Raw genomic sequence first — 24,330 nt, forward strand, 5'->3', positions numbered from 1 at the left:
CAGATCATAAGGCAAATCCTCACCCAGTGCCGACAGACACCGATGCTGATGAGAGTCTTTCCTGGGTGTTCTCCTTTCTGCCTACACTCATACCCAGCTTGTTTGATCTCTCCCTGTAGGCTACTTACTGTGTGATTATCTTCCTATCTACAGCCCATATTATTTTGCTCTCCTTTTCTTCACATCCTGACCTACCCAGTATATACTCCTACTTTTTGCCATCCCTAACACTCAGAGAAGGGAGGTCAAGAACAGAGATCTTGAACAGTCAGGTGCAGTACTACCCTGATCTATGACAGAAGCATCAGGACAGCTAGCTATGTGAAGACATTTTACAGATTCTACAACACCCAAATGGGGGTCTCTTAACAAAACTGCTGGCAAAGTTGTTTAACCTTTCATTATGATGGAAATGATTAATAAAAAAAAATGTGCAAAGGTATCCATCGCCTCTAAAACCTCTAAGTCTTTGCAGTTACTTGTGGTTGTCATGTGGATAATCTAGACGTGGTTTGAGGCACTTGCGTTATGTATTTATGCCTAAGAATGATATCACTCATTTCCATTGATTTAATCATCTGTCTTCTCACGGCTAGCTAAGCCAGTAAATAACTGCATCCACCCTGCTCGCAAATAAATAAGACAATATGAAAACATTTTAATTCCCTTGATGCTCATATCTGTCATTTCTGAAGTTTTATTTATGCAAGTGCATGGCTTGGATCAAAGACATGAACAGAGAACAGAAATATGTTAGTAATGGCAAAGAATTTACAGAGACAAGTTTTTGGATATTGTCACATTCATGTGTTTAGGAATCTGAAGCTTCATTCTCCTCCAAGAGCACATAAATCACAGCCTACAATAGACTCTTGTGTTTTCTACAAAAGCTTAGCTGTAGACATATTCATTCTTATAACGTCAAGTAAAAATGCGTAAGCATTGGACCACAGAGGGTAAGTGTTAGCACTAGTGGGGATAGCAGGCCTTATTGTTGGTTTATAGACTTCAAAACATTTCCTCGGAGCTGTGTGAGAATATGAAACACTTGTATCAAAGCTTCACAAACACAAGGAATGTCTGTAGGAATCCATCACTGCCTTAAGCAACGTCCTGCATGATAGACCGTGATTAACTTCATTAAATGGCAGATTAGCTGAACTGAATTGAACATAGATCGGATATTGTGGATTTGCATAATAAGAGGAAAGCCATTTATTGACACTTGTTAAGGGAAAACGCACTTACTGAAGTTTCTGGTACTCTGTGTTATGGGTTCTACACTGTGTTGGTAAAAAGCTATTATCTTGCCTAGCCCCACAAACTTGTCAATTGTTTTGTGCAGAGTTGTGCTCCAACTAAGCTCTGCCCAGAATACATAAGACTTAAAGGGGTTTTCCAGGCTATCCCATCCTTTGGATAGGTCATCAATTAAAGATTGTCGGGTTCCAACATCCAGAACCCCTGCAGATTTGCTCTTTGAAGAAAGCTTCAGCATTTGGGTGAATGCTGCGGCCTCTTCACCTCTCAACAAGTACAGCCCTGTACATTCGTATAGAACCTGTGTTTGGTATTGCATCATGTTCACTTGAATGGGCCATATGACCAATGAACATGAGCGTGCTAACTAGATGTATAATATTTTTTGTGTTTACTGCAAATAAACAAAATAACTAGCAAGCTCAAAAAAGAACTTTGGAGTGAGTGCTGTCCCAATCCTTCCTATACCATCTCTGTGTGCATTATCCTAGTACTGTGACATCACTGTGTACATTACCCCATACTGTGACATCACTGTGTGCATTACCCCATACTGTGACATCACTGTGTGCATTACCCCATACTGTGACATCACTGTGTGCATTATCAAGGTACTGTGACATCACTGTGTACATTATCCTGGTATTGTGACATCAATGTGAGAATTATCCTGGTACTGGGACATCACTTTGTACATTATCTCCATACTATGACATCATCATGGACATTATTCCGGTAATAGGACATTACTGTGTACATTATCCTTTGGACTGTGACATCACTGTGTTCATTATCTCTGTACTGTGACATCACAGTGTACATTATCCCTGAACTGTGACATCACCATGTCCATTATCCTGGTACTGTGACATTACTTTGTATGTCATCCCGGTACCATGATATCACTATGTGTATTGTTCCCGTGGGTAATGGAGACCAAAATAATTGTACACTGTTTAAGCTCTGAACTTGCTGCTTATGATGGTCATGGTATAGTGGAACCCCATTAACAAATATTGCTATGGGACCCCACAATTACTTATTAGATCCTGGTTAGAGAGCTATATAAGATTAGAAAATGTTGAGCCCTTTCTTCTGCTCTTCTCTATTCGCTGTGTCTAGATAATCAGCCACTTTCCAGCACATTTGTCATGTGTCAACAATTTATCCCTTCATACAGTCTTTTCTAGCCAAATAATCACTAACTGGATAATATTGTTTCATCCCAGTTATTATACAGATTATAAGCAGTACAGATTATAGCCATGGAGCCTATTAGTTACGCTCATATTGACTTAATTATCTATGGCAAATTTCTCCATGTCAGCATTAAAGATGTGTGGACCTCAGACTGTAGCGTGTAAATGGTACATACATGGAAATTTACTTTGCTGACAACACAAGTCTTTATTTTTCGTGCTAATACCTAATGTGGACATTTTTACATACCGTAGAGATTGGTGTGAGTATCAGCTACTCTCATAATATACTGAATTACCCAGTAGTGGTAACTATGCCCATTTTTAGCCTAAGTGTCCTGCAAAATTGCTATCAAGATGGTCAGCCTTCGCTTGCATGGTGTTTTGGGTTGTACTTTCCATTAACAACCTCCTGTGATGTTCCAAATAGTGCCAAAATAATACAGTTATACTATGTACAAAAAACATGTCGTGCCCAAATGACACTGCTAGCCAGTTTTCTAAATAACACTGCACAACCAATAAATTGAGATATGCAATGGAATTTGGAGTAAAATCTCAGATGGAAGACCGCAAATTATTTCATGTGAACCTGCCCTTAATTTGATTCAAGTTCAGCTACAAATTCTTTAATGTGAATAGGGACATAGATATGGGGGTATACCCGTAGCAGTTGCTACCCGGCTCTAAGGGGGCTTCATAACACATAAAATATACCACTATTATAAATAGCACAAGGTACATAGGGGCTCTATTACACATTTACAAGCCCAGGAGCTTCAAGCTATGCCTCTGCATGTGAACATACCCCAAGGCTAAACCTGGTTACCACACAGTGGTGTCACTAGGAATGGCGGAGCCCTGTGGCAAACTTTTGACAGGCACCAAAGTATATTAATCAGAGACACAGGGGAAGATACAAACTTTAAAAAACACTGTTACTTACCTCTCCTGGGCTACGGCGCACTCCTGCTGATGTCGGCCATCTTCAATGATGGAGGAGACATCACTTGAGCCAGGGCTTTTGTCGCGACTCATAAGGATGCAAGCTCTCCGCTATGTGATGTCTGTGAGGTCACCAAGTAGGCCTGAAGCCAGCGCTGCACCTCCCATGAGGCGACCTGAAGCGAGCGCTTCAGGCGGCGCTATGCCAGGGCCTCAGGGAGGGCGGCATTTTTGGTTACCTAAGCCAGTCCAGGACAAGCTGTCCTGGACTGGCTTAGCACCGAGCGGTGGTTTGAGGAGGCCAGCAGCTCCAGCAGCCTCCTCTCACGCTCAGGCAGAGAGCAGGTCTTCTCCGTGCCTGCTCTCTGCCGGCGAACGGCGCTAAGCTCCACCCCTTCACTTCATCACGCCCCCTCCGCTCCGCCACGCCCCCTCCTCCCGGCGGGGGGAGGGGGGCGGCTTTCTGTAGTTCGCCTCGGGCGGCGAAAGGGGTAAGTTCACCCCTGCCTGAAGCCTTTCTGGACAGGAGAGGTAAGTAACAGTGTTTTTTTATGTTCCCTCACCTCTCCTAGTCCTCCGATCATTATAGTGATAGTCATGATAGTGTTTGTGGGGTTCGCGAGCCCACGAACTTACTTACCGATCCCGGCTCCTGCTCACGGCCACCTCTGCAGAAGGGGAAGCGCCAGCGGCTGTGAGCAAAGCCAGGATTGGTAAGTCAATAGGGCCTGTTACCTGCTGGAGTTACTCCAGCAGGTAACAGCCTATTAAAAAAGAAACAAAAAAAAGAAACCCGCAGCGGTAGCGGCTGTCACCGGGCCCTCTAATGTCCCAGGACCTGTGGCAGCTGTTACCGCTGCTATCCAGGAAGTTATGCCCCTGTGTAATATCCTAGTGACTCCTAAAAAGCATAATCTACGTATCCTTGTAATATAGAAAGCCCACAGTAAGGCTAAGGCCCCACGTAGCGAGGCAAAATTACAGAATTTCTACTTCGGAATTTTTTTTGCAATGTATGCATGGGATCAACCAGAATCCCATTCACTTTGCAGGAACTGTAAAACGCAGCGGTTTTTACCGTGGCCAAATCAAAACGATAATGCAATGTGGAACCCCAGCCTCATATTTATTTTTGCAAGGATAGGGCTGGCTTGATCTGCACAGTAAAGTTATAATTCAGCTCAGTTGTCAAAGATGGATTGTAACTCTTGTGTAAGAAGTATGCATAATAATAAATAGGGAGATACCAAGTCTTGTCTTCATTCATCACTTGGCAATGACACAGTAAGGGATATATTGACTTTTCCTAGAACAATCTGGAGTTTCCCCAGAGACAGCAGGTTTCCTTTTCTGTCAGAAGCCTACTTACGTGGCAGGTATTACAGTATATGCGACTTCACAGGGCGCACACACACGTACTGTAGTAAAGTAATAGACTAAGTGCTTGTCCTGTACAGTCCACGAATATAGCTTCAACGTTCTTTATTTATGTCAGATTATCTTGTATTAATCTTAAAGAGAAATTATAGCATTAATAATTGTAATGCATTCTGGAGATTGAAGGGGATGTTTGCTATTGTAATAATAGTAATACATCTTCTGCTATAGTAATACAATACCAAACCTACTAGATAAAGTGGCTATAAGGGTTTTCTACATAAACATTACGGGATTGGGCGAGATCCCCAAGCAGACCCTCCGAACGGAAACCTAATCCACATAAAAAGTAATTACCTTAGGAAACCTGCGGATGCCATAGACTATAATGGGATCCGTGTGGTTTCTGTTTGGTTTCTGCCCGAAAAGGGTGGAGAGGGGAACAGAATCCCCATACAGAGTACAAGCGCTGGTGTGAACCAAGCCTTAGGGAGCCTTCACATGGAGTTTACGTTCCACTCATTCTGAACGTAAACTCCTTCAGCGTAAAAAACAGACCCCATTGACTTCAATGGGTGCCGACTTACACACGCTACCCATTGAAATCAATGGGAGGCTTTTTTACCTATTGCTTTCAATGTGATACGCGCGAATCATTGAAGTCAATAGGATCTGTTTTTTACGCCGCTCACTCTGAACGAGTTTACGTTCAGAATGAGCAGAGCGTAAACTCCGTGTGAAGGCTCCCTTTTATTTCATATAGTTGCATTATGGTAAATATAACCGTTATAAATATTGATGTACCTTTACATTGCTAATATAACAATACAACCAGACAGTTCTATCTTGTAGTATGTTTTGCATCTTATTTTTTCATAGTCACTTTGCTCCCATTAAACACACACAAATGTTTTCAATGTAAATGTCATCTGTATTCGCCCTACATGTTCTAATTGCTTTCTATTGTACTATGAGTATTATTATAATTTTTATTCCTTTAATAACATAGACACGTGGTTATTAGCTTCTACACGAAGCAGCATTGACGTGCACCTCTATTAGCAAATCACAGTACCCCCACCTTCGGGTTTCTAAGGTCTAAGAAGTTCATGGGTGTCTTCAAAAGTCAAGGTTTTAAAAATCAGCTTGTCAAAGACTTAAAGGCCTTTGTTGAAATGCATATTTTATGCAAATCTATGTGAATTTCCATGCACATTCTGAAAATTAATTTTCTATGTTGGAAATATTTTACATTTATTTGGTTTCCTGTGGCTTTAATTATATGTAATATATATAATATTTCAATATATGATAGAGGTCTCTTCACAACTGACTACTATCCATAGTGGACCTTCTATACCTCTCAACTTACGCTTAAAGGAGTGAGCCATAGGACATGCAATGTACATAATGCAAATTTACCTTTAGTTTGGTAATAGTGGACTGCAATGCTAATGATGCCAGCCATAATGCTCTATAACCGTGATGGCGAACCTATGGCACACGTGCCAGAAGGGGCACTCAGAGCCCTCTATGTTGGCACGTGCGCCGTCACCCGGATCACCCCCTTAAGGGTCACAACATCAGACATTACCCATAATAATAAAAAAAAAAAAAGTAAAAGTATCGCTGGCCCTGCAAAAAAAAATAAAAAAATAAAATCCTAGTCCTGGTTGGAAATATTCCCTTTGCTATTTCTTCCTGTGAAGCTGCATTATTAAAAAAAATTGGGGAGTATGGAATTGGTCCACAGACAGGTGATGGAAGGGATCCTTCTGTATCATCTATATACACTTAAAGGGGTTATCCAAACTATGATACTGAGCCACCACCTCAGATAGCATCCCCTCTTCCAAGCCAGGAACATCACTCCCATTAGTCATATAAGCATGCAGGAGCTCAGTCCCATTCCAATGGATGGCCAGCCTTAGATGTGGAATATTGCCCAGTAGTAGAGGTATCAGCAGTAGGCTCACATACACATCTAGGATTCACATTCATTGGCGCTTATTGTAAAATTATACATTCTAGAAAACTTCCAATTTTAAAAATTTGTGTCTTATTTCAATCTCCCACATGCTGCTTATGTATTGTCTTCTACCATTATACGTCATATCTAAGATCTAACTGGAAGTGATACAAATGCTTATCTCTGAATGGAGCCATCTATGTTTCAGCTAAAAATCATTTTCATATAAGGCACAATGATATCTTAAATTGCTCAGTAATTTGCATGCCTTAATTATAGAGATGCCGATTCACATCCGTAAATGACAACCGGTAACTAACTATTTTTAACCTAAAATAAGTGGTACGGCACAATACATAAATATAGTATATGATTTAAATAAAGTGGTGCATTTAACAATCTCCTTCAGTATAAAAATGATAATTGCTTCCATTTTGTGTGTACTGACAATTGTCAAAGTTGTTGCTGTGCTAATTTGTGTATACAGACTACCCTATGTAAAAGCTTAAAAACAGAGCAATTATGTTATGGCCAGCTATGATCTCCAATGTAACCACCAGTTATATTCTAGAACACATCATATCTCTTGACACAACCAGCGACTGATGCTGGATGATAAATATGGCTCATCATAAGACTATCTAGCATAAATCTATACCGCCTAATAGTTGCCTTATTTTGAGACCGGAAGTTGCGTCATAATTTTGGCTCTACACTGGCACACATTGTCACATCACGTGTACACCTTTGTGAACTTTATACTTTTTGTCCATTGTATATATCGATAATAAACATCACTTTTCACACTGGTTTGCATTGAAAATTTTTTGCACTTTTATTTTATTTTATTTTTGCTGTGCACTGCAAGCTGCCCTATCTTGTCCTTAGCAAATATCTGTCCATGCATTAAGCGTCTTATGTTTCAATGTTGACCACTTTCTGCCAGTTTCCTTCACTTATTACAGCTAACTGCTGGGGTTTTCAGCAGTCAATAACCTGTGAACAGCTTAAGGCCTTATTCACATATCAGTATGTTGCATTAGTAAATAAATATAAGGAAAATGTTCGTTCTTGTACCGTGTTAGCCAGTGGGTTGGAAATATAAAAAAACAAAAAAACTTTATAGTCTTCAGTAGTTGATACCTTTTTAATGGCTAACTCATAATGATGACAGATTACGACGTTTCGGAACCTCTCGGGTCCTTTAACAAGTAAATTTAAAACATTTCTGAAGGATGCATATTAATATACAGAAAGGGCACATAGGGTGTTAGAATTCCAGGAGGAGGGGGGTGGGGTTTGTTAGTAATTGGTAGAGATGTCACTTTACAGAAACCTGTGAACTGATAAGGACCTGTAAGTGTTTTCATTGTCTCTACCAATTACTAACAACCCCCCCCCTTCCTCCTGGAATTCTAACACCCTATGTGCCCTTTCTGTATATTAATATGCATCCTTCAGAAATGTTTTAAATTTACTTGTTAAAGGACCCGAGGGGTTCTGAAACGTTGTAATCTGTCATCATTATGAGTTAGCCATTAAAAAGGTATCAACTACTGAAGACTATCAAGTTTTTTTTGTTTTTTATATTAGTAAATAAATGTAAGCCAAATTCAGTGGTGGAAACTACACAGGGTGAATGTATAATGTAAAAAAAAATTGTTACTCTGGGTTCACATCAGCGTTCAGTGTCCGTAGTCAGGTTTCTGTCTTCTGCCGGCAGAAGACGAAAACCTGTCAGATCGGGTCCGGTCGGAATGGGTTTGAAAATTGCCTGCAGGTTTCCGTTTCCTGCCCGAAACCTGTATGAACGGAGACCGGGCGCAGATGTGAACGAGCCCTGAGTTGTTTTTTGACCCACTCCTCGTTTTGAATTACAGTCACTGAAGCAAAATACTGATATGTGAATAAGGCTTTATATTAGAGGACCTCTATAAAGAAGCACTCCAGCAATTTATTTTTGAGTGTATAGTATAGGACAGATTATTGTTATAGAGTAATGTAGAGGCTCTTCTGCATGTCTTTTGTTTTATTTTTTTTTAATGTGTATGTTTTTTATATACTTGTTATATTTGCTTTTATTTTATTTCTGGGTTGTATTCCCTCTTGATTCCTTCTTTCCCTCCGATATGGTTCCTATAATGCAGCTTACATGTCCCATGATGTCCCTGGCTTTATAGAGACACTGGCATACTCTCTTCACACAACACTTGCTCTGCTCTGAAATCTATCCAAGGACAGCAAGTGGCAATTCATTGACATAGGACTGCTGTCCTTTACCTCATACAACAGCTTCAGTGTACAGGTAGTCCTTCACTTACGACGTTGATCCGTTCTTAAGCGGCGGCGTAAACCGAATTTCGACGGTTTATTGGGAGGAGGCTGCAGAAGGTGCTGGAGATACTGGGGCTGGTGGAGTCAAGAGGGGCAGCTGAGGTAGAGGGTACAGGATCTGTTGCAGGATCTGCTGCAGGCCTCTCTGCCTTCTTGAAGTACTGCTGCAGGTTAGTTTGGAAGGAGATCATCTTCTTCTCCTCCAAGATCTCCTTGTAACACCTAAGGGAATCCATGACTCCTCTGGCAACCCTAGTGTACCTCTCCATATTGGGATCCTCAGCCTCAAACCTTGACAACCCTTCCTCTATCAGGGCAAAACCTCCTGCCAAGCCCTGCCTTGTAAATCTCTTGGGTTCTGGGGTTGGTATGTCTTCCTCTTCCTCTATCATCTGCTTCTCCAGTTGAATAAGGTCCTCAGCAGATAACTCTTCTCCATGAGATGCCAGTAGCTCTGTGACATCATCCTCCTCCACGTCCAGATTCATTGTCTTACTCATATCAACAACGTTCTTTATGACACTAGTCACTGACTCTTGGACCTCTGTGACATCATTCACAAACTGGGGACACAGTTTTTTCCACACACCATTCATACTGGCCTGCTTAACCTCATCCCAGGAAACAGCAATGTTATTCACAGCATCAAGGATGTTATATGTTTTCCAAAAGTCCTTTAGAGTCAAGTCCTTATTCTTTTCAGTTGCTGCTAAAGCATTATCAATGACCCTTAGGAGGTAGTAGGCCTTGAATGTAGCAATGACTCCATGGTCCATAGGCTGTATTAGGGCAGTGGTATTAGGTGGAAGGTAAACCACCTTGACATTAGGGTTAAAGTCATCCAGATGGGCAGGGTGTCCAGGGGCATTGTCCAGAATTAGCAACACCTTAAAGAGGACCTTTCACCACTTTTGGGCACATGCAGTTCTATATACTGCCGGAAAGCTGACAGTGCGCTGAATTTAGTGCACTGTCGGCTTTTCCGATGTGTGCCCGGTGTAAAGAGCTTACGGTGCCAGTACCGTAGTGCTCTATGGTCAGAAGGGCGTTCCTGACAGTTAGTCAGAGACATCCTTCTTCACAGCACAGCCTATCGCGTTGTTCAAGGATACAAACTTTATCCTTGATGATTGTAGCGACAGTCGAACGACTAAGTCCTAATGACCTGCCAATTTCTGTTGGTGTTTCCCTCTTATCAGATCGCCTTATGATATCCACTTTCACCTCCATGGTGATGGCCTTCCTTTTCTTTAATCCACTGGTATCAGATGATTCTGGCTTACGCTTGGGAGCCATAATGAAGGGTGTTATGGTGTGCAGGAGACTCTTTTTCCTCGTGTAACCCAGTACAGTGTACAGTACTGGACTCTATTCTTCCGCCGCTGCACGTAGTTACGCGTAGTTCGACTTACGCCGCAAAACAGCGTAAGTGGAATGAGGCGCCGTATAAAGCGTCGTAACCACGAAACAGCGTAACTCGAGACCGTTGTAACCCGAGGACTACCTGTATTCCTATGTAATAGAGCTTCATCTTGTCTCCCCTGCCCCCTGCTTGTGAAATGTATCTCACTGTTATCTCTTGCAAGCAGGAGGCAGGGGCAAAATGTGAAGCTGCATCTCATAGAAATACACTGGAGTGTCTGCACACAGCACACACAGATATTACAGACTGTTATTGTAAGTTAGGGGAGTTTAAAAACTGCAGCTAGCACTTTGTAGGGATTCACCTACTATATCACTGCTCTCCTGCTCCCTTATACAGCATAGACATAATATCTTTAGGAACACTCTCTCCATAGGGAGTTTGGTAGGTGGATGAGGGGTCTGAAAGCTTCCAGGAGGGATTTGATAGATGTCGACATCTTTGGACTAGGGGTCAGACTGGTGATCACATTGCACAGCTGCCTATACTGAAAGAGTTCAATATAACTGTAATTAAGCTGGGATGAATAAAAATACACCTCTATAATACTGCTGGTGAGTAAGTGTTGCATGGGCAAACAATATTTGTAAGGAATTATACAAAATATTTTTGGATTCACTGATTCATGGACACCTTCAGTTGGACCTCCCTTCCCATCTTGGACCCGTATAAAAGGGTCACAATACCCTCGCTTACTCGCCCTCGATGAAATACTGGCCACACGTGTTCAGCTTTCATTAAAATTAATTGGAGTTACAGACCACTCGGAAAATGTCAACTTGTATTGTGAAGATTGAAATTATAAAAAACACTCATGTGAGCTTTTAGCAATGTTCCAGATATCATGACCGGTTTGCTGTGCTGAACGCTATGGCGGGAAGGCACTTTGCTTAGCTTGGATGTAGATATGGCCACGTGGAGCAACGGAGTTTTCCATGGGAGCGCGAAAGTACCTGACACTTCCACATCGCCGCATTGCTCAGTGCGTGATCCCGGAAGTAATTGGTGCAGACGTCACAGGAAGTCAGTGCGCGGAAGTTGCGATCCCAGAAGTAGTACCCTGGTGCTAACGTCACAAGAAGCGGATACCTCGACTGACTGATTAGTCAGTCATGAAGCCCATGATAGCACTTGCTGCTGTTTACTTCCTGAAACTGGATATAAAATCCTGCGCATGCGCAATAAAGGCTCTCTATGAGCACTACTGCAAGTAAGAGAGAAGCTTATACCAATACTTGTTGTATGATGTGAGTTCTTCAGAGCTAACGCTTAGTCTTTGAATTTGACTAGCCATAGTCATCCACCGTTACCGGACTGGTGACCACCAAGGCTCTGACCCTGACAGTTTTTTTCTAATAATAATAATAAGGTAATATCAAGACAAAAGTTGATAATAATAATAATAATAATAATAATAATAATATAAAATTATAGGCCTTAAATTATAGATCCTCAGGGAATATTTTCTTACACATTTTGGAGACACAGACTGAAGGCCAGCCATAAAATAGGAGATGCTGGTTTAATGTGCTATTACTGCTCTCACACAGTATATTTCTCTGCTTTGTAATTGATCTTTTATTGTAAAACTCTTTTGAGCGTCTACTTAAGAATCTGCAATGCTTTCACGTACTGCACTGTAATTGTAAGACAATTTTCCTGATGTAAGTCTGAATAGCAGCAGCAATAGAGCAGTGTCAGAAATCAAGAAGGTAGAGAGAACGTGGTAATGGTGCCAGCCATGCCCTGAATGCTGATCAGGTCAGCGTTTAGTAGGGCAAAGCCTTAACATTCATCAAAATTAGGCAAAGTAGGAAGTTCTTCAATATTAATTCCAGTAAAAAAAAGCCACAACAGACTCTCCAATTACCGGTACATACTTTGTTCACTAGGCAGAGCCCACATATGTTCATGCTGTTCTCTAGTAAAAAACACAGTGGCAAGTCGATGAGTACATTAGTGTGCTACTCCTGTCGTAACAGCGTTGTCATCTGCTTGTCTACAACAATATTGGGGAAAATGTATTGATGACGACCTAGCAGCACCCTGCATGGAAGGATGATATCCAATAATCAAGTAGTTAAGGGTACATAGCAATGCTAAGGTGGACACAATTGTCCAGAGCTTTGGAAATATTGGAAAAATTATACAGAGGGATTATTATAAGGACTGAGTATAAAAGCATCTATGTTATAAATACTCCTAGAGAAGAACCTTGCATAGATCAAGTCAGTTCCTGACTTCTATGGCTATACAGGCACACCGCCTCACTACAACCACTGAGATCTGAGGAAGGGGAACGCTTTTCTGGATATTAAAACCCCAAAACACTTTATCTGTTCAATAAATACCCATTTTATTCATCCATTGTTTCCATCCGAGTCCTTGAAGAGTGCGCCACTTGGATTTTGCAACTTCTACACTATTGTAGAGAAGAACCTAGGTATTCCTTAATATGAGGCACAGACAGATTGTATTAGCTCTGTATGTAAATAAACTCGCAAGAAAAGAGTGACTTCCGATGTCCCCCTTCTGAAACGTATCAGTCAGGGCACATGTTCTGACAGTCCCACCAGATAGTTATGCCCCTTTAGATTTCAAATACAAAGCTATAAACTCACTGCTGAATGTAGAGCTGAAAGTGACCGTCTGCTTCACCCCAAGTGTGAGAAGGAACGCTAAGTCTTTCCTTCCAACTGTGATCAGGCTACATAATCTACATCAGACCAAGCAAGGATCACTCCGCACAGAAAACTAAATGATTCTAAAGTCTTCCTTCTTTCTTTCTTCTCTTCCTTAGCTGCTATGGACTCCTAGTATATCTTCTCTTCTCAGCATATGTGTGTCTACTTCCGTAATATATTACTGTGTATTATCCTGTATCTGTATTACTATGCTGCTGTAACATACTGATATTTCCCCACTGTGGGACTAGTAAAGGATTATCTCTCTTATCTTTGTCCAGAGCCCCCAAAGGTAGAGGATTAGATGATATTTTTAGTCTAAGTAAAAAAACACTTAAAGGGTGAATTCACACTGAGTAAACGCTAGCTTATTCTGAACGTAAAACACGTTCAGAATAAGCGGCGTCTAAAGCAGCTCCATTCATTTCTATGGGAGCGGGGATACGAGCGCTCCCCATAGAAATGAATGGGCTGCTTCTTTCACTCCGTGCAGTCCCATTGAAGTGAATGGGGAGTGCCGGCGTGTACGCTCAGGCATGAGCAGAGCTTGCCGTATACGCCGGCACTCCCCATTCACTTCAATGGGACTGCACGGAGTGAAAGAAGCAGCCCATTCATTTCTATGGGGAGCGCTCGTATCCCCGCTCCCATAGAAATGAATGGAGCTGCTTTAGACGCCGCTTATTCTGAACGTGTTTTACGTTCAGAATAAGCTAGCGTTTACTCAGTGTGAATGCACCCAAAGGGTATTCCAGTCACATCGATGGGAGATTGACTACTTTAACATTTACGGATCAACCAGAGCTAGACTGCTTTGCACCCCACGATTAAATGGTGGCAGACGGCTGATCGGATGCATGCCACTCCATTCATCTCAATGGGACTACCAGAAATGGCTAATGGCTATTTCTGGTGATCACATTGAAATGAATGAAGCAAAACAAAGCACCTCAGTTCTCGTGAATGGTGGTGACCTTTGAAAATGTACCCCTTATTTTCTCAATAGGGGGTAACTTGCTGTGACCGGAATACCCCTATGAAAATGAACCGCACACAGATTAATTGTTAAAGAGGGTTTAAGTCTAAATTTAGTTTTGCAATAATTGGTTCAATGAGGCTTTTTTAAGTACTCCATATTCATGTCCCATCTTTGTAGTCTGCTCAATGCCAATATAGAACTACTATGTAAGAAGCAGTACTAAAAATCACTGGCATTAGAAGGTCTATAGATAGATAGATAGATAGATAGATAGATAGATAGATAGATAGATAGATAGATAATTCTACGACTGGAAACAATGGAGATCTACATTTGGCACCTGGGAGGGGGGGATAATATAAGAAATGTACATGGTGCTCCTTTATACAGATTACTTTGACTAATGACTGTGGTCTGTAACTTGGCGGACCCGCTGTAAATATCATTCTGCATTACAATAGATTAATTAACATGATATTAATACAACTTGCAGAAAATAATTGGGAAAACTGTCCTTAGCTGAACTTAAACAACATCAGAACATTTTGCAAAACAAAAAAGAAAAAATTCTTCCAAACAATAAAATACAGTTTGTCCAATACTTTTGTACTTTTTTGGCTCCAGGTCAGAAATAAGTGTTCTGGTTCTGTCTGTATTTCATCCATCTGGAATTTCATCATTCAAAACATCAAATTCCTGTTTGGAAATTTCCTTTAAAAGAGTCAAATATAGAACATTTGAAGGTCTATGCCTATTTTCTGATACATTTTTTTTTCATGAAATTTTGTTGAACCTGTAAAATTGCAAAGCGCAAACTCTTTTCTTACAGATTTATTATTTCTTCTATTCCCACAAACTTTTAAACAAGAACTTAAACACATCCTTGCCGGTGTAAGATTGAAAATCTTTCCTTTGTCAATGAAGATTCAGTCTAACCTTATTCCCTTGAATCGACTAAACAAAGAGGTACACTTAGTGGGTTTACCAATTATCCCAAACTCTAATTATTAGCACTGTTCACCTTAAGCTGTTAAGTAGGGCAGCCATACAGTTAAGATTTTCCATTTTTCCCAAACTCAGGCGCCCCAAGTTCTCACCTTATCAACTGGGTACAGACAATGGATGGGCAGAACGCTCCTCAAATACTCCACCTAAATTCAGGAGAGAACTGTGCAGCCATACAGTTACAGTTGAGCAGTATTATCTTTTACAAAAGTTTCCTGTTATAGCTTGTTGGAGACTGGATAGTGGAGAAATCCACTGGGCCCCAAGTATACAGCAGAAACACCTCCACAAGAAGTATTAAAATGAACCATTTGGCCACCATGGATCCATACATCAATCCCTTCACTGTCCAAATCTCCTGGAATACTAGAGTTAACCCCCTTCTCATTCTAGTCAACTAAGCATTAATATATTCATGGCCCTTAACTTCTAGGGATCATTACATTAACCTACTCACTGGCTAAGACTACTAAAGATTATAAAACTAACCCTCTTACTATCCTGGACCACAAGGAATACTAATATTAAAGGGGCTGCACCATTAAGGACACACTCCTGTGGATAGGGGATAAGTCTGATTGTTGGAGATCCATTTACTGCCGGGACTGTAATCTCAGGCAGCACCAGCAGCCTATAGCAGTGAATGGAGGTTCACACAAGCACACTGGTGCACTATACACAAGGATATGATATGGGGGATTTTTGGCCCACATGCTCCGGATCACTGGGGAACATGGTGGATAACCACCCCCCTTTCCCTCCAATGCAATAGATAGATGCTTGTAGCAGTGCAGGAAACAGAGACACAGAACACTGGGTTGCACACAAGTTCAGGCTTTATTTACCTGTAGTGCATTCACTGCCTTTGCAAAGGCACAAATAACCGAAAACTTCTCGGCTGAGAACTAACTTAAACATAAGGAACTTTTCCCTGACTATACAGGAGACTGGCTACCAGACTCCCACCTTGGAACCAACAACGGGTGGCACAGTACCTGCTCTGTAGATTTGGTCTGGACAGGTCAGCTCTTCCAGTGTGGTCCCACAGCTCCTAGTCCTCACACACAGACTATTATTAGGCCTTGATTAGTCAGATGACCTCCCTGGTGTGGACCTTTACCAAACACCCTTTAGCTGCCTGACTGGGACATATCTGTCTCCCCAGACCACACCCTTCACTCTCTCACATACCCTCCCCCCCTCAGGGCAAACTCCAGATACCAAACAATAAGCCCGGGACAAGGCATCCGCGTTACCTTGCAGTTTCCTGGCTCTGTGCTCCACTGTGAACCTAAAGTTCTGAAGTGACAAGAACCACCTAGTAACCCTGGCATTCTTGTCCTTGGTCCTGCTCATCCAAGTGAGGGGTGAGTATTCGGTCACCAGACAGAACTGCCTCCCAAGCAGATAGTACCTCAGGGCCTCTAATGCCCATTCTATGGCCAGACACTCTTTCTCCACTATGCTGTAGTTCTTTTCTGCTGGTGTGAGTTTCCTGCTCAGGTAGGCGAGTGGATGTTTTTCTCCATTCACCTCCTGAGACTGGACAGCTCCCAGCCCTACATCTGATGCATCCGTCTGGACCACAAACTCCCTCCTAAAGTTGGGCGTAATGAGGACAGGCGATCCACACAAGGCTACCTTTAGTGCCTGAAAAGCCCTTTCAGCCTGGTCATTCCACTGCACCACAACAGACTTCTTACCCTTTAGAAGGTCCATCAGGGGAGCAGATACCGTGGCAAAGTTGGGTATAAACTGCCTGTAATACCCAACTATGCCTAGGAATGACCTAACTTGTTTGGTGCTCAGAGGTCGAGGCCATTCCCGGATAGCATCGACCTTGTTGACCTGGGGTTTGATTATATCCCGGCCGATCACATACCCCAAATAGCGTGTCTCCTCCATCCCCAAAGCACACTTTTTGGGGTTGGCAGTCAGGCCGGCTGCTCTCAAAGAATCCACTACAGCTTGTACCTTGGACAAATGACTCTCCCAGTCATTGCTGAAAATGATGATGTCATCCAAATACGCTGAGGCGTATTTTCTATGAGAGTCCAACACTATGTTCATTAACCGTTGGAATGTAGCTGGGGCCCCATGGAGCCCGAATGGTAACACGACATAGTGAAAAAGTCCCTCATGGGTGAAAAAGGTAGTCTTTTCTTTGATGCTATCTGTCAGGGGTACCTGCCAATATCCCTTAGTGAGAAAAAGCGTAGAGAACTACCGGGCCCCTCCTAGTCTCTTAATAAGTTTGTCTACCCGAGGCATGGGGTATGCGTCAAACTTAGAGACCTCGTTTAGTTTCATGTAGTTATTGCAGAAACGCAGTGCCCCATCTGGTTTGGGAACTAGAACAATTGGACTGGCACATTCACTTTTGGACGCCTCAGTGACTCCCAATTTCAACATTTTCTGCACCTCCCCTGAAATGGCTTGTTGGCGAGCCTCGGGTACCCGGTACGGCCTCATCCGCACTTTCACATGCGGCTCAGTAATAATATCATGTTTGATTAGGCATGTACGCTCGGGTTGCTCAGAGAACACGTGTATTCCTAGCTGCAAACTCTTTGCACTCTTGTTGCTGGCTTTTTGTGAGGGACTATGATATTCCTACCCCTGCTGCTACCTCTGTAGTCCCAACTACAGCCTGTGGGGGTCTTACAGGAGACACTTTAGCTGGAGTCCTTTCCGTAAGCAAACTCTCTTGTATCCCTGTAAGCAGACTGTCTTGGTTCCCTGTAAGCAGACTCTCCCTGTCTTTCCACGGCTTTAGCAAGTTTACATGATAAACCTGTTCAGGTTTTCTCCTACCTGGCTGATGAACCTTATAGCTCACTTCCCCTATTTTCTCTATTACCTCATAGGGGGCCTTGCCATTCTGCAAGAAACTTACTCTCCACTGTGGAAATGAGTACAAGTACTCGGTCACCGGGTTTAAAGGTCCTTACCCTCGCTGACCTATTGTAAACACGGCTTTGAGCATTTTGGGCCTCCTGCAGATGCTCTCTAACCATGGGCATGACTGCCGCTATCCTGTCCTGCATACCAGCAATATGTTCAATAACACTTTTGTGAGGGGTGAGTTCTTGCTCCCACATCTCTTTGGCGATGTCCAATAGACCCCTAGGATGTCTGCCGTAGACCAACTGAAAAGGAGAAAATCCAGTGGAAGCCTGTGGTACCTCACGAATGGCAAACATCAAATACGGTAACAAAACATCCCAGTCTTTTCCATCCTTGCCCACCACCTTTTTCAGCATACTCTTTATGGTTTTGTTAAACCGTTCTACTAACCCGTCTGTCTGGGGATGGTAAACAGATGTTCGCAATTGTTTGATATTATAGAGTTTACACAATTCCCTGGTGACTTTAGACATGAAAAGGGTACCCTGATCTGTGAGGATTTCCTTGGGTAGACCCACTCGGCAAAACATGGCAAACAAGTCTTTGGCTATCAACTTTGCTGATGTGTGCCGTAGAGGGATGGCTTCAGGATATCGGGTAGCATAGTCTATGACTACCAAAATATGCTGATACCCTCGAGCGGACTTAACTAAAGGAACTACCAAGTCCATGGCAATCCTTTCAAAGGGTCAAACTCAAACATCTCCTCGTGTAATCTAGGCCATATATGTAACAAACACCAAAACCACCATAGAGCAAAAAAATGGCCACAAAATATGCAAGAAAATATCTATAAAATATATGAATTTTATTTAATAAATAGTAAAAAGTTATTTTCTTTTACAGCAGGGCAGATGGTCATAGCTAAAGAACATACAGAAAAACACAAGACATAAAATGGGAACAAGGGGACAATATAGATAGATATATCAATAGCATAAATAATACATATCTCCAATTTATATCTACACATCAATATAGAAGCATGAGCAATAGATACTAAGTAAGAGGGTATAAAACTGATCCATCAACACTTAATATACCAAGATTGAGTCACATAGATATATACGGACCCGACCCATATATAAGTAGGGGATCCCACAATCATAATATGCACAGTTGCCATAAACCAAATTGTTGCTGGTAAAGATAAATTAGACAGTTTATTGTAAAATACAAACACTCTATTCAGCAACTGCGCCAACAAATAATGGTGATATACCCTCTTTAAATAACAAAAGTTCACTACATGCTATAACCACAAGCAGCAAATATACCTGTAGCCATGGTGTGCAGAGCAAGCCAAGTCCCAACCACAGTTTTGAACTCTGGAAAGACGCCTCTCAAAGGGCACCTCAATAATGGGCAGAGGTACCAGGGGGCTTCGAAAATGTGCCATGGGCGCATGCAACTGACATTCTGGACATGTTTCACAAAACACTTATACTTCATGATATACCCCTGGCTAATAAAAACGCTGCAATATGTGGTTCAGCATTTTTGTGGCACCTAGGTGACCCCCTAGCACATGTTTATGTGCCAACTCCATCACCGTCCGGCGATAAGGCTGGGGTACCAGTAACTGCTCTAAGGTCTCACCTTGCACCCTGTCAGCTCTTTATAACAACTCCTAGTTGACAACCATGCGGGGGAACACCTCATCAGCGTCTGGGCGCTGAGACACACCATTGATAACAATAATATATGTGCAAAGAAAAGAATTTGGACGGCACTGCTATATACAATACATCATCCTTTATAATCCAGGTCACTTCCCTTTCAATCCGTTATTCCCCTTTACTGGTAACGTCTACCAGTTGCATGCCGCTAGAAGTGGTACTCTACACCCCTATTATAAAGCATATGATTCTTCAAGAAAAAATAGAAAAAGATTGGGGTGGGCACTCACCGGTCCAAAGTCGGCAGATGACACTTCTTTGGTAAAAGCAAAGTCCTTTATTAAGTGCAAAATAAAAATAATATTACAGGGAGGGAGAAAAACATTGTTGGCAAAAGGGTGGCAACAGCCGTTTCACGTCTGTACCGATGCTTTCTCAAGCCAAAAAATGCATTTCTGGGAGATGGGTGAGTAACAGAGTTTTTTTTTATGTTTTTCTCCCCTTGGGTCTCGATTATTATACTCTGGGGTCTGAAAAGACCCCAGAGTATAATAATTGTTTATGGGTGTCCACAGTGGGACATTATACTGTGTGCAGGGGCCACTATGGGGTACAATACTGTGTGCAGGGGCCACTATGGGGTACAATACTGTGTGCAGGGGCCACTATGGAGGATAATACTGTGTGCAGGGGCCACTATGGGGGATAATACTGTGTGCAGCGGCCACTATGGGGCATAATAGAGTGTGCAGGAATGCGTAGGAGGGGGTCGGTCGAGGTCTTCGGCATCGGTGTCGGTTGGGGGGGCCGCCATTTCTAGCTATGCCACTGGAACCTGCATATGTATATAGTAAGTAATTCAGTGCATCTTATTATATCCCCGAAAATGTCTTTAACTAGTTCTTAGAACTCTTTTCTACAGATCATGTTACCCTTCAATACATTATAAAACTGGAAGCTCCTTTACGACTCATGTCCAAATGACAAAACCCCAATAAGATTTCACGCTTTTCCAGTAGATATGTAAAGGATATAAACACTATAAATGGAGAAGGCAAAAATTCCTATATATTCTACACAATCTGGGAAAAATATCAAAATGATCACACTGGTTGATGTTAAGGAGGAAAGCAAAGAATCCTAAAGAGCTGCAAACAGTATTGGTGTATATTCAATGGATCTCTGGGTTCCAATATCAGAAATGGAATCCTCTTTTACTCTGTAGGTCATGTTGGAGTTGTAGTTTGTAGTGTTAATAATGTGCATTTATGTAGTGCTAACAATAGAGTGCGGAGGTAGTAAAGACATGTGGGCCATGGTCCCTGAGGAAGCTCAATGGCCCCTCTGTGACAAAGGAAGACCCCAGTATTATAAAAAGCTTGTTTCCATTGATGGTCCTATGTGTCGTGTAACCCTAGAACAATTCTTCTCTGTACACAGAGACTCTTATTCTTTAACCTGATGGGGACAGTTTTTGTTTCCCTAGAAATTCCAGAATAGAAAACTTGCCTTTGCAAAAAATACTTCCATAGATATTAATAGATTTAATAAACGGTCAGCTGGATAAAAACTTTACAGGTCATAAATATCAGGATCATGGACCCCACGAACTAGCTGACTGATAGGGACAAGGCACTGTGGCCGCTTCATTGTTTACCAAGCACAGCTCTGCACATTTTGTAGTGGTTGTGCCTGGTACTGCAGCTCTCTTTTATACATGTGAATGAGATTATGCTGAATTACCAGGAACACCACTACAAAATGTACAAGACTGTGCCTAGTAAACAGGGAACACGCTGCAGCCCTCAGCCAAGCGCCGTATCCCTTTCATACTGCTAAATAGCAAGGTGGACCACTACCAAAATAACACTGATGACCTATTCTTAAATGCCTGGTAAACCCGTTTACATGGAAACTATCATTTATGACATGAGACAAACATTATGTGCAGAACACTCGGTATTGACTGATTGATGTCACTTACCCAGACTTATTGCTATTAAGGCTTATACCTCTTGAATTGAGAAGTTCACCAGGTTAGGGGTTTTGAGTGAGCAGAGTGATTTGCTTTTTGGTAATTAATGCATAATAGATTATTTTTTAACAATCTGGATCCTGTATAGAGTCATGGCTAGGTACTACAGCGGATACTTCTCCCAGGGTCTCACAACAGGGTCCCACTAATCAAGCTGTGTATTACAAAGCCTATTTGTGTATTACACTCTACTGATTGGGGTCAGAGTAGTTTCATAACATGACGAATCTCTGTATTCCAACAAAATTGCTCATTTACATGTTACTCAGAAGAAAAGATCCCATAAGCACCAATGTGTTAATATTTTACAGTATCCAAGCCAGATGGAAGCACAGGCAAGGATATGGAATATGTATATAGATTCCGATGTATTTGTTCCTTGTCAGTATGTTATCTCTGCCTCATTCTACAATGCATGCAGTAGGGGTCCAGACCTCCCCCCAATATATGAAGGTGAATCTGCTCATGTATAGTGATGGGAAAACTTATTGACCAGTTTGAAGACATGCACCAAATTAGCAATGTTCATCTGGGGAGAATACATTGAAAGATTTGTTCATGTACGCTCATGGCACTGCAATTCTTTTCCTGATCTAAATTTTTCTACAATGAGTATTGGAAAACACCAGAGTTTTGCATGATTTATGTCCGTAACCTCTTATCTGTGGACTAAAAGTACATGTCAGATATAGCGCCACCATGTGTTCAGATGAGGCAATGCTTAATTTAGTTCAATTTCAACTCATTTTCAAAAAGAATCCAGTCTAAAGCCAAGCCAGAATAAGGTCATGAGTATAAATGCTAGCCAAAGACCATTAATACTTGACATATAAGCAATGGATAAGAAGTGTCAATGTTATTTGTACCCCCTCCCCTATACGGGTGGATGTATAGTCACTGATTGCATATAGATAGATGTAAATTTCCTATTAATATATATATATATATATATATATATATATATATATATATATAAATTATGTGTATGTTAATATATATATAAAAATATATATATAGCAAAAATTCTCCTTAGTCAATAAATGCCTGACTTAATGATATGTCCACATACTTATATTTTTATTTTCACAGCTGTATGACCCATTTGATAATAAATCCACATTATTAGCCAAGCCTTGCCTTGCCCCAGTAGTTAGCATTATAGTGGGCATTGCACATGTGTATATGTGTATATATATATATATATATATATATATATATATACACACACACACACTGTTTTTACTAATTCCACTGAAAGTATGCACTACATTGCGAAATTCTCCATTTTGCTTAATCAGCTGATTCTCCTTGAAGCACTGACTCATAATAATATTGCAATCCTACTGACAACAGCAACCAAGGCGCCGGAAACATTAACAACACCGCCATTCATTACCGGCAATATAAATGGCAGTAAGGTACCTATTCTACTTCATCATGGTAATTCTCATTTGCCTAAACATATTCCTCATTCTATATGATATCAGTATTTTTAATGGATTTTACAGGTGTGGTAATAAATTCTACAATAATGCGGTCCTGCACAGAGGGTTTCAGAAGGAATTCTGGTTGGGAATACATCTACTTTGCATAGGATCACTGTGTTCATTGCACAATTCTGCTGAGTCTTCCTCTAGTTCACTGTCTCTAGTTACAAGCAACAGGAGTCCCCATCAGTCCAAGTGCAATAACTACCTGGGTATATATCCATACTTGAGGGCAACTAGTCTAAGAGGCGAGAGAAACAATGCAGAGTGGAAGAAACATGCTGCAAGAAATGTATTAGTCATTGTCTGGCAGATAGTATTTCTGAATACATTAGCAGCACCTAAATCAAAGATCTTCCAAAATTGCAACAAATCTTAAGATCAGATAAGTATTTATGATATTGAATGTTTTCTACAACTTTCTCCTTTTGTGCCAGTGAATGCAGCTCTATGGGATGTGAACAGAATACTGCATGCAAATAGTTTCCTTACCAAGCAAGAGAGTCCAAAGTGACATCTGGATGATGAAGATGGAGAAAGGAAAGCCCATAGCTTGGAGATGCTCCTTGTAGTGAGTCCCAGGTAAATCCTTACCATGTGTGACCTTGCCACCCTTAGTAGTATATATCCTGTGTGCTTTGTGTGAGGTTACTCTCTGCCTCAGAAGGACTGATGCTGCTGCTTAGAACTCTTGCAGGCTTATAGATGCATCTACACCTCCCTATACTGTCATCCTCTGTCAGGTCCTAAAGCCCACATTGTACTCCTCCCAGTGGCTGCTGAGAAAACAACTGCCCTTGTGTGACCAAAGTCATTTCATTTCACTGATGGGATTATTGTTAACTGCATGGTAGAAAAAAAATCATGCAAATGTGCTTGTCTTTTATTTTTCACTCATTAAACATAGGGATATTTACTAAGTAACAGTGTATATGTACAGTATAAATGCAGGGTGTCATGCACCTAACTTCGCTGCAATGGTCTGTCTTGACTCTGTGAGGCTCTGTTCACACCTTGTTTGTGATGTTCATTTGGTGAGTCAGGAGCAGTTATCGGCTTATTATATATTGATAGGCTATTAACCAAATGTTTGCCACTTCCAATACA

General features: G+C 41.5%; 1 protein-coding gene across 1 annotated transcript in view; it reads right to left on the reverse strand.

Moving 5' to 3' along the window:
* The window catches only part of LTK (leukocyte receptor tyrosine kinase), a 113,306-nt gene extending 89,397 nt beyond the window's left edge, over window positions 1–23,909 (reverse strand). Inside the window, exon 1 of the mRNA XM_075280852.1 lies at window positions 23,716–23,909. Within this exon, the coding sequence (XP_075136953.1) occupies window positions 23,716–23,773 (58 nt within the window). The 5' untranslated portion in view covers window positions 23,774–23,909. The remainder of the gene's footprint in view (window positions 1–23,715) is intronic.
* Between the last annotated feature and the right edge of the window lie 421 nt (window positions 23,910–24,330).

The sequence above is a fragment of the Leptodactylus fuscus genome, chromosome 7, assembly GCF_031893055.1.
Source record: "Leptodactylus fuscus isolate aLepFus1 chromosome 7, aLepFus1.hap2, whole genome shotgun sequence".
NCBI lineage: Eukaryota > Metazoa > Chordata > Amphibia > Anura > Leptodactylidae > Leptodactylus > Leptodactylus fuscus.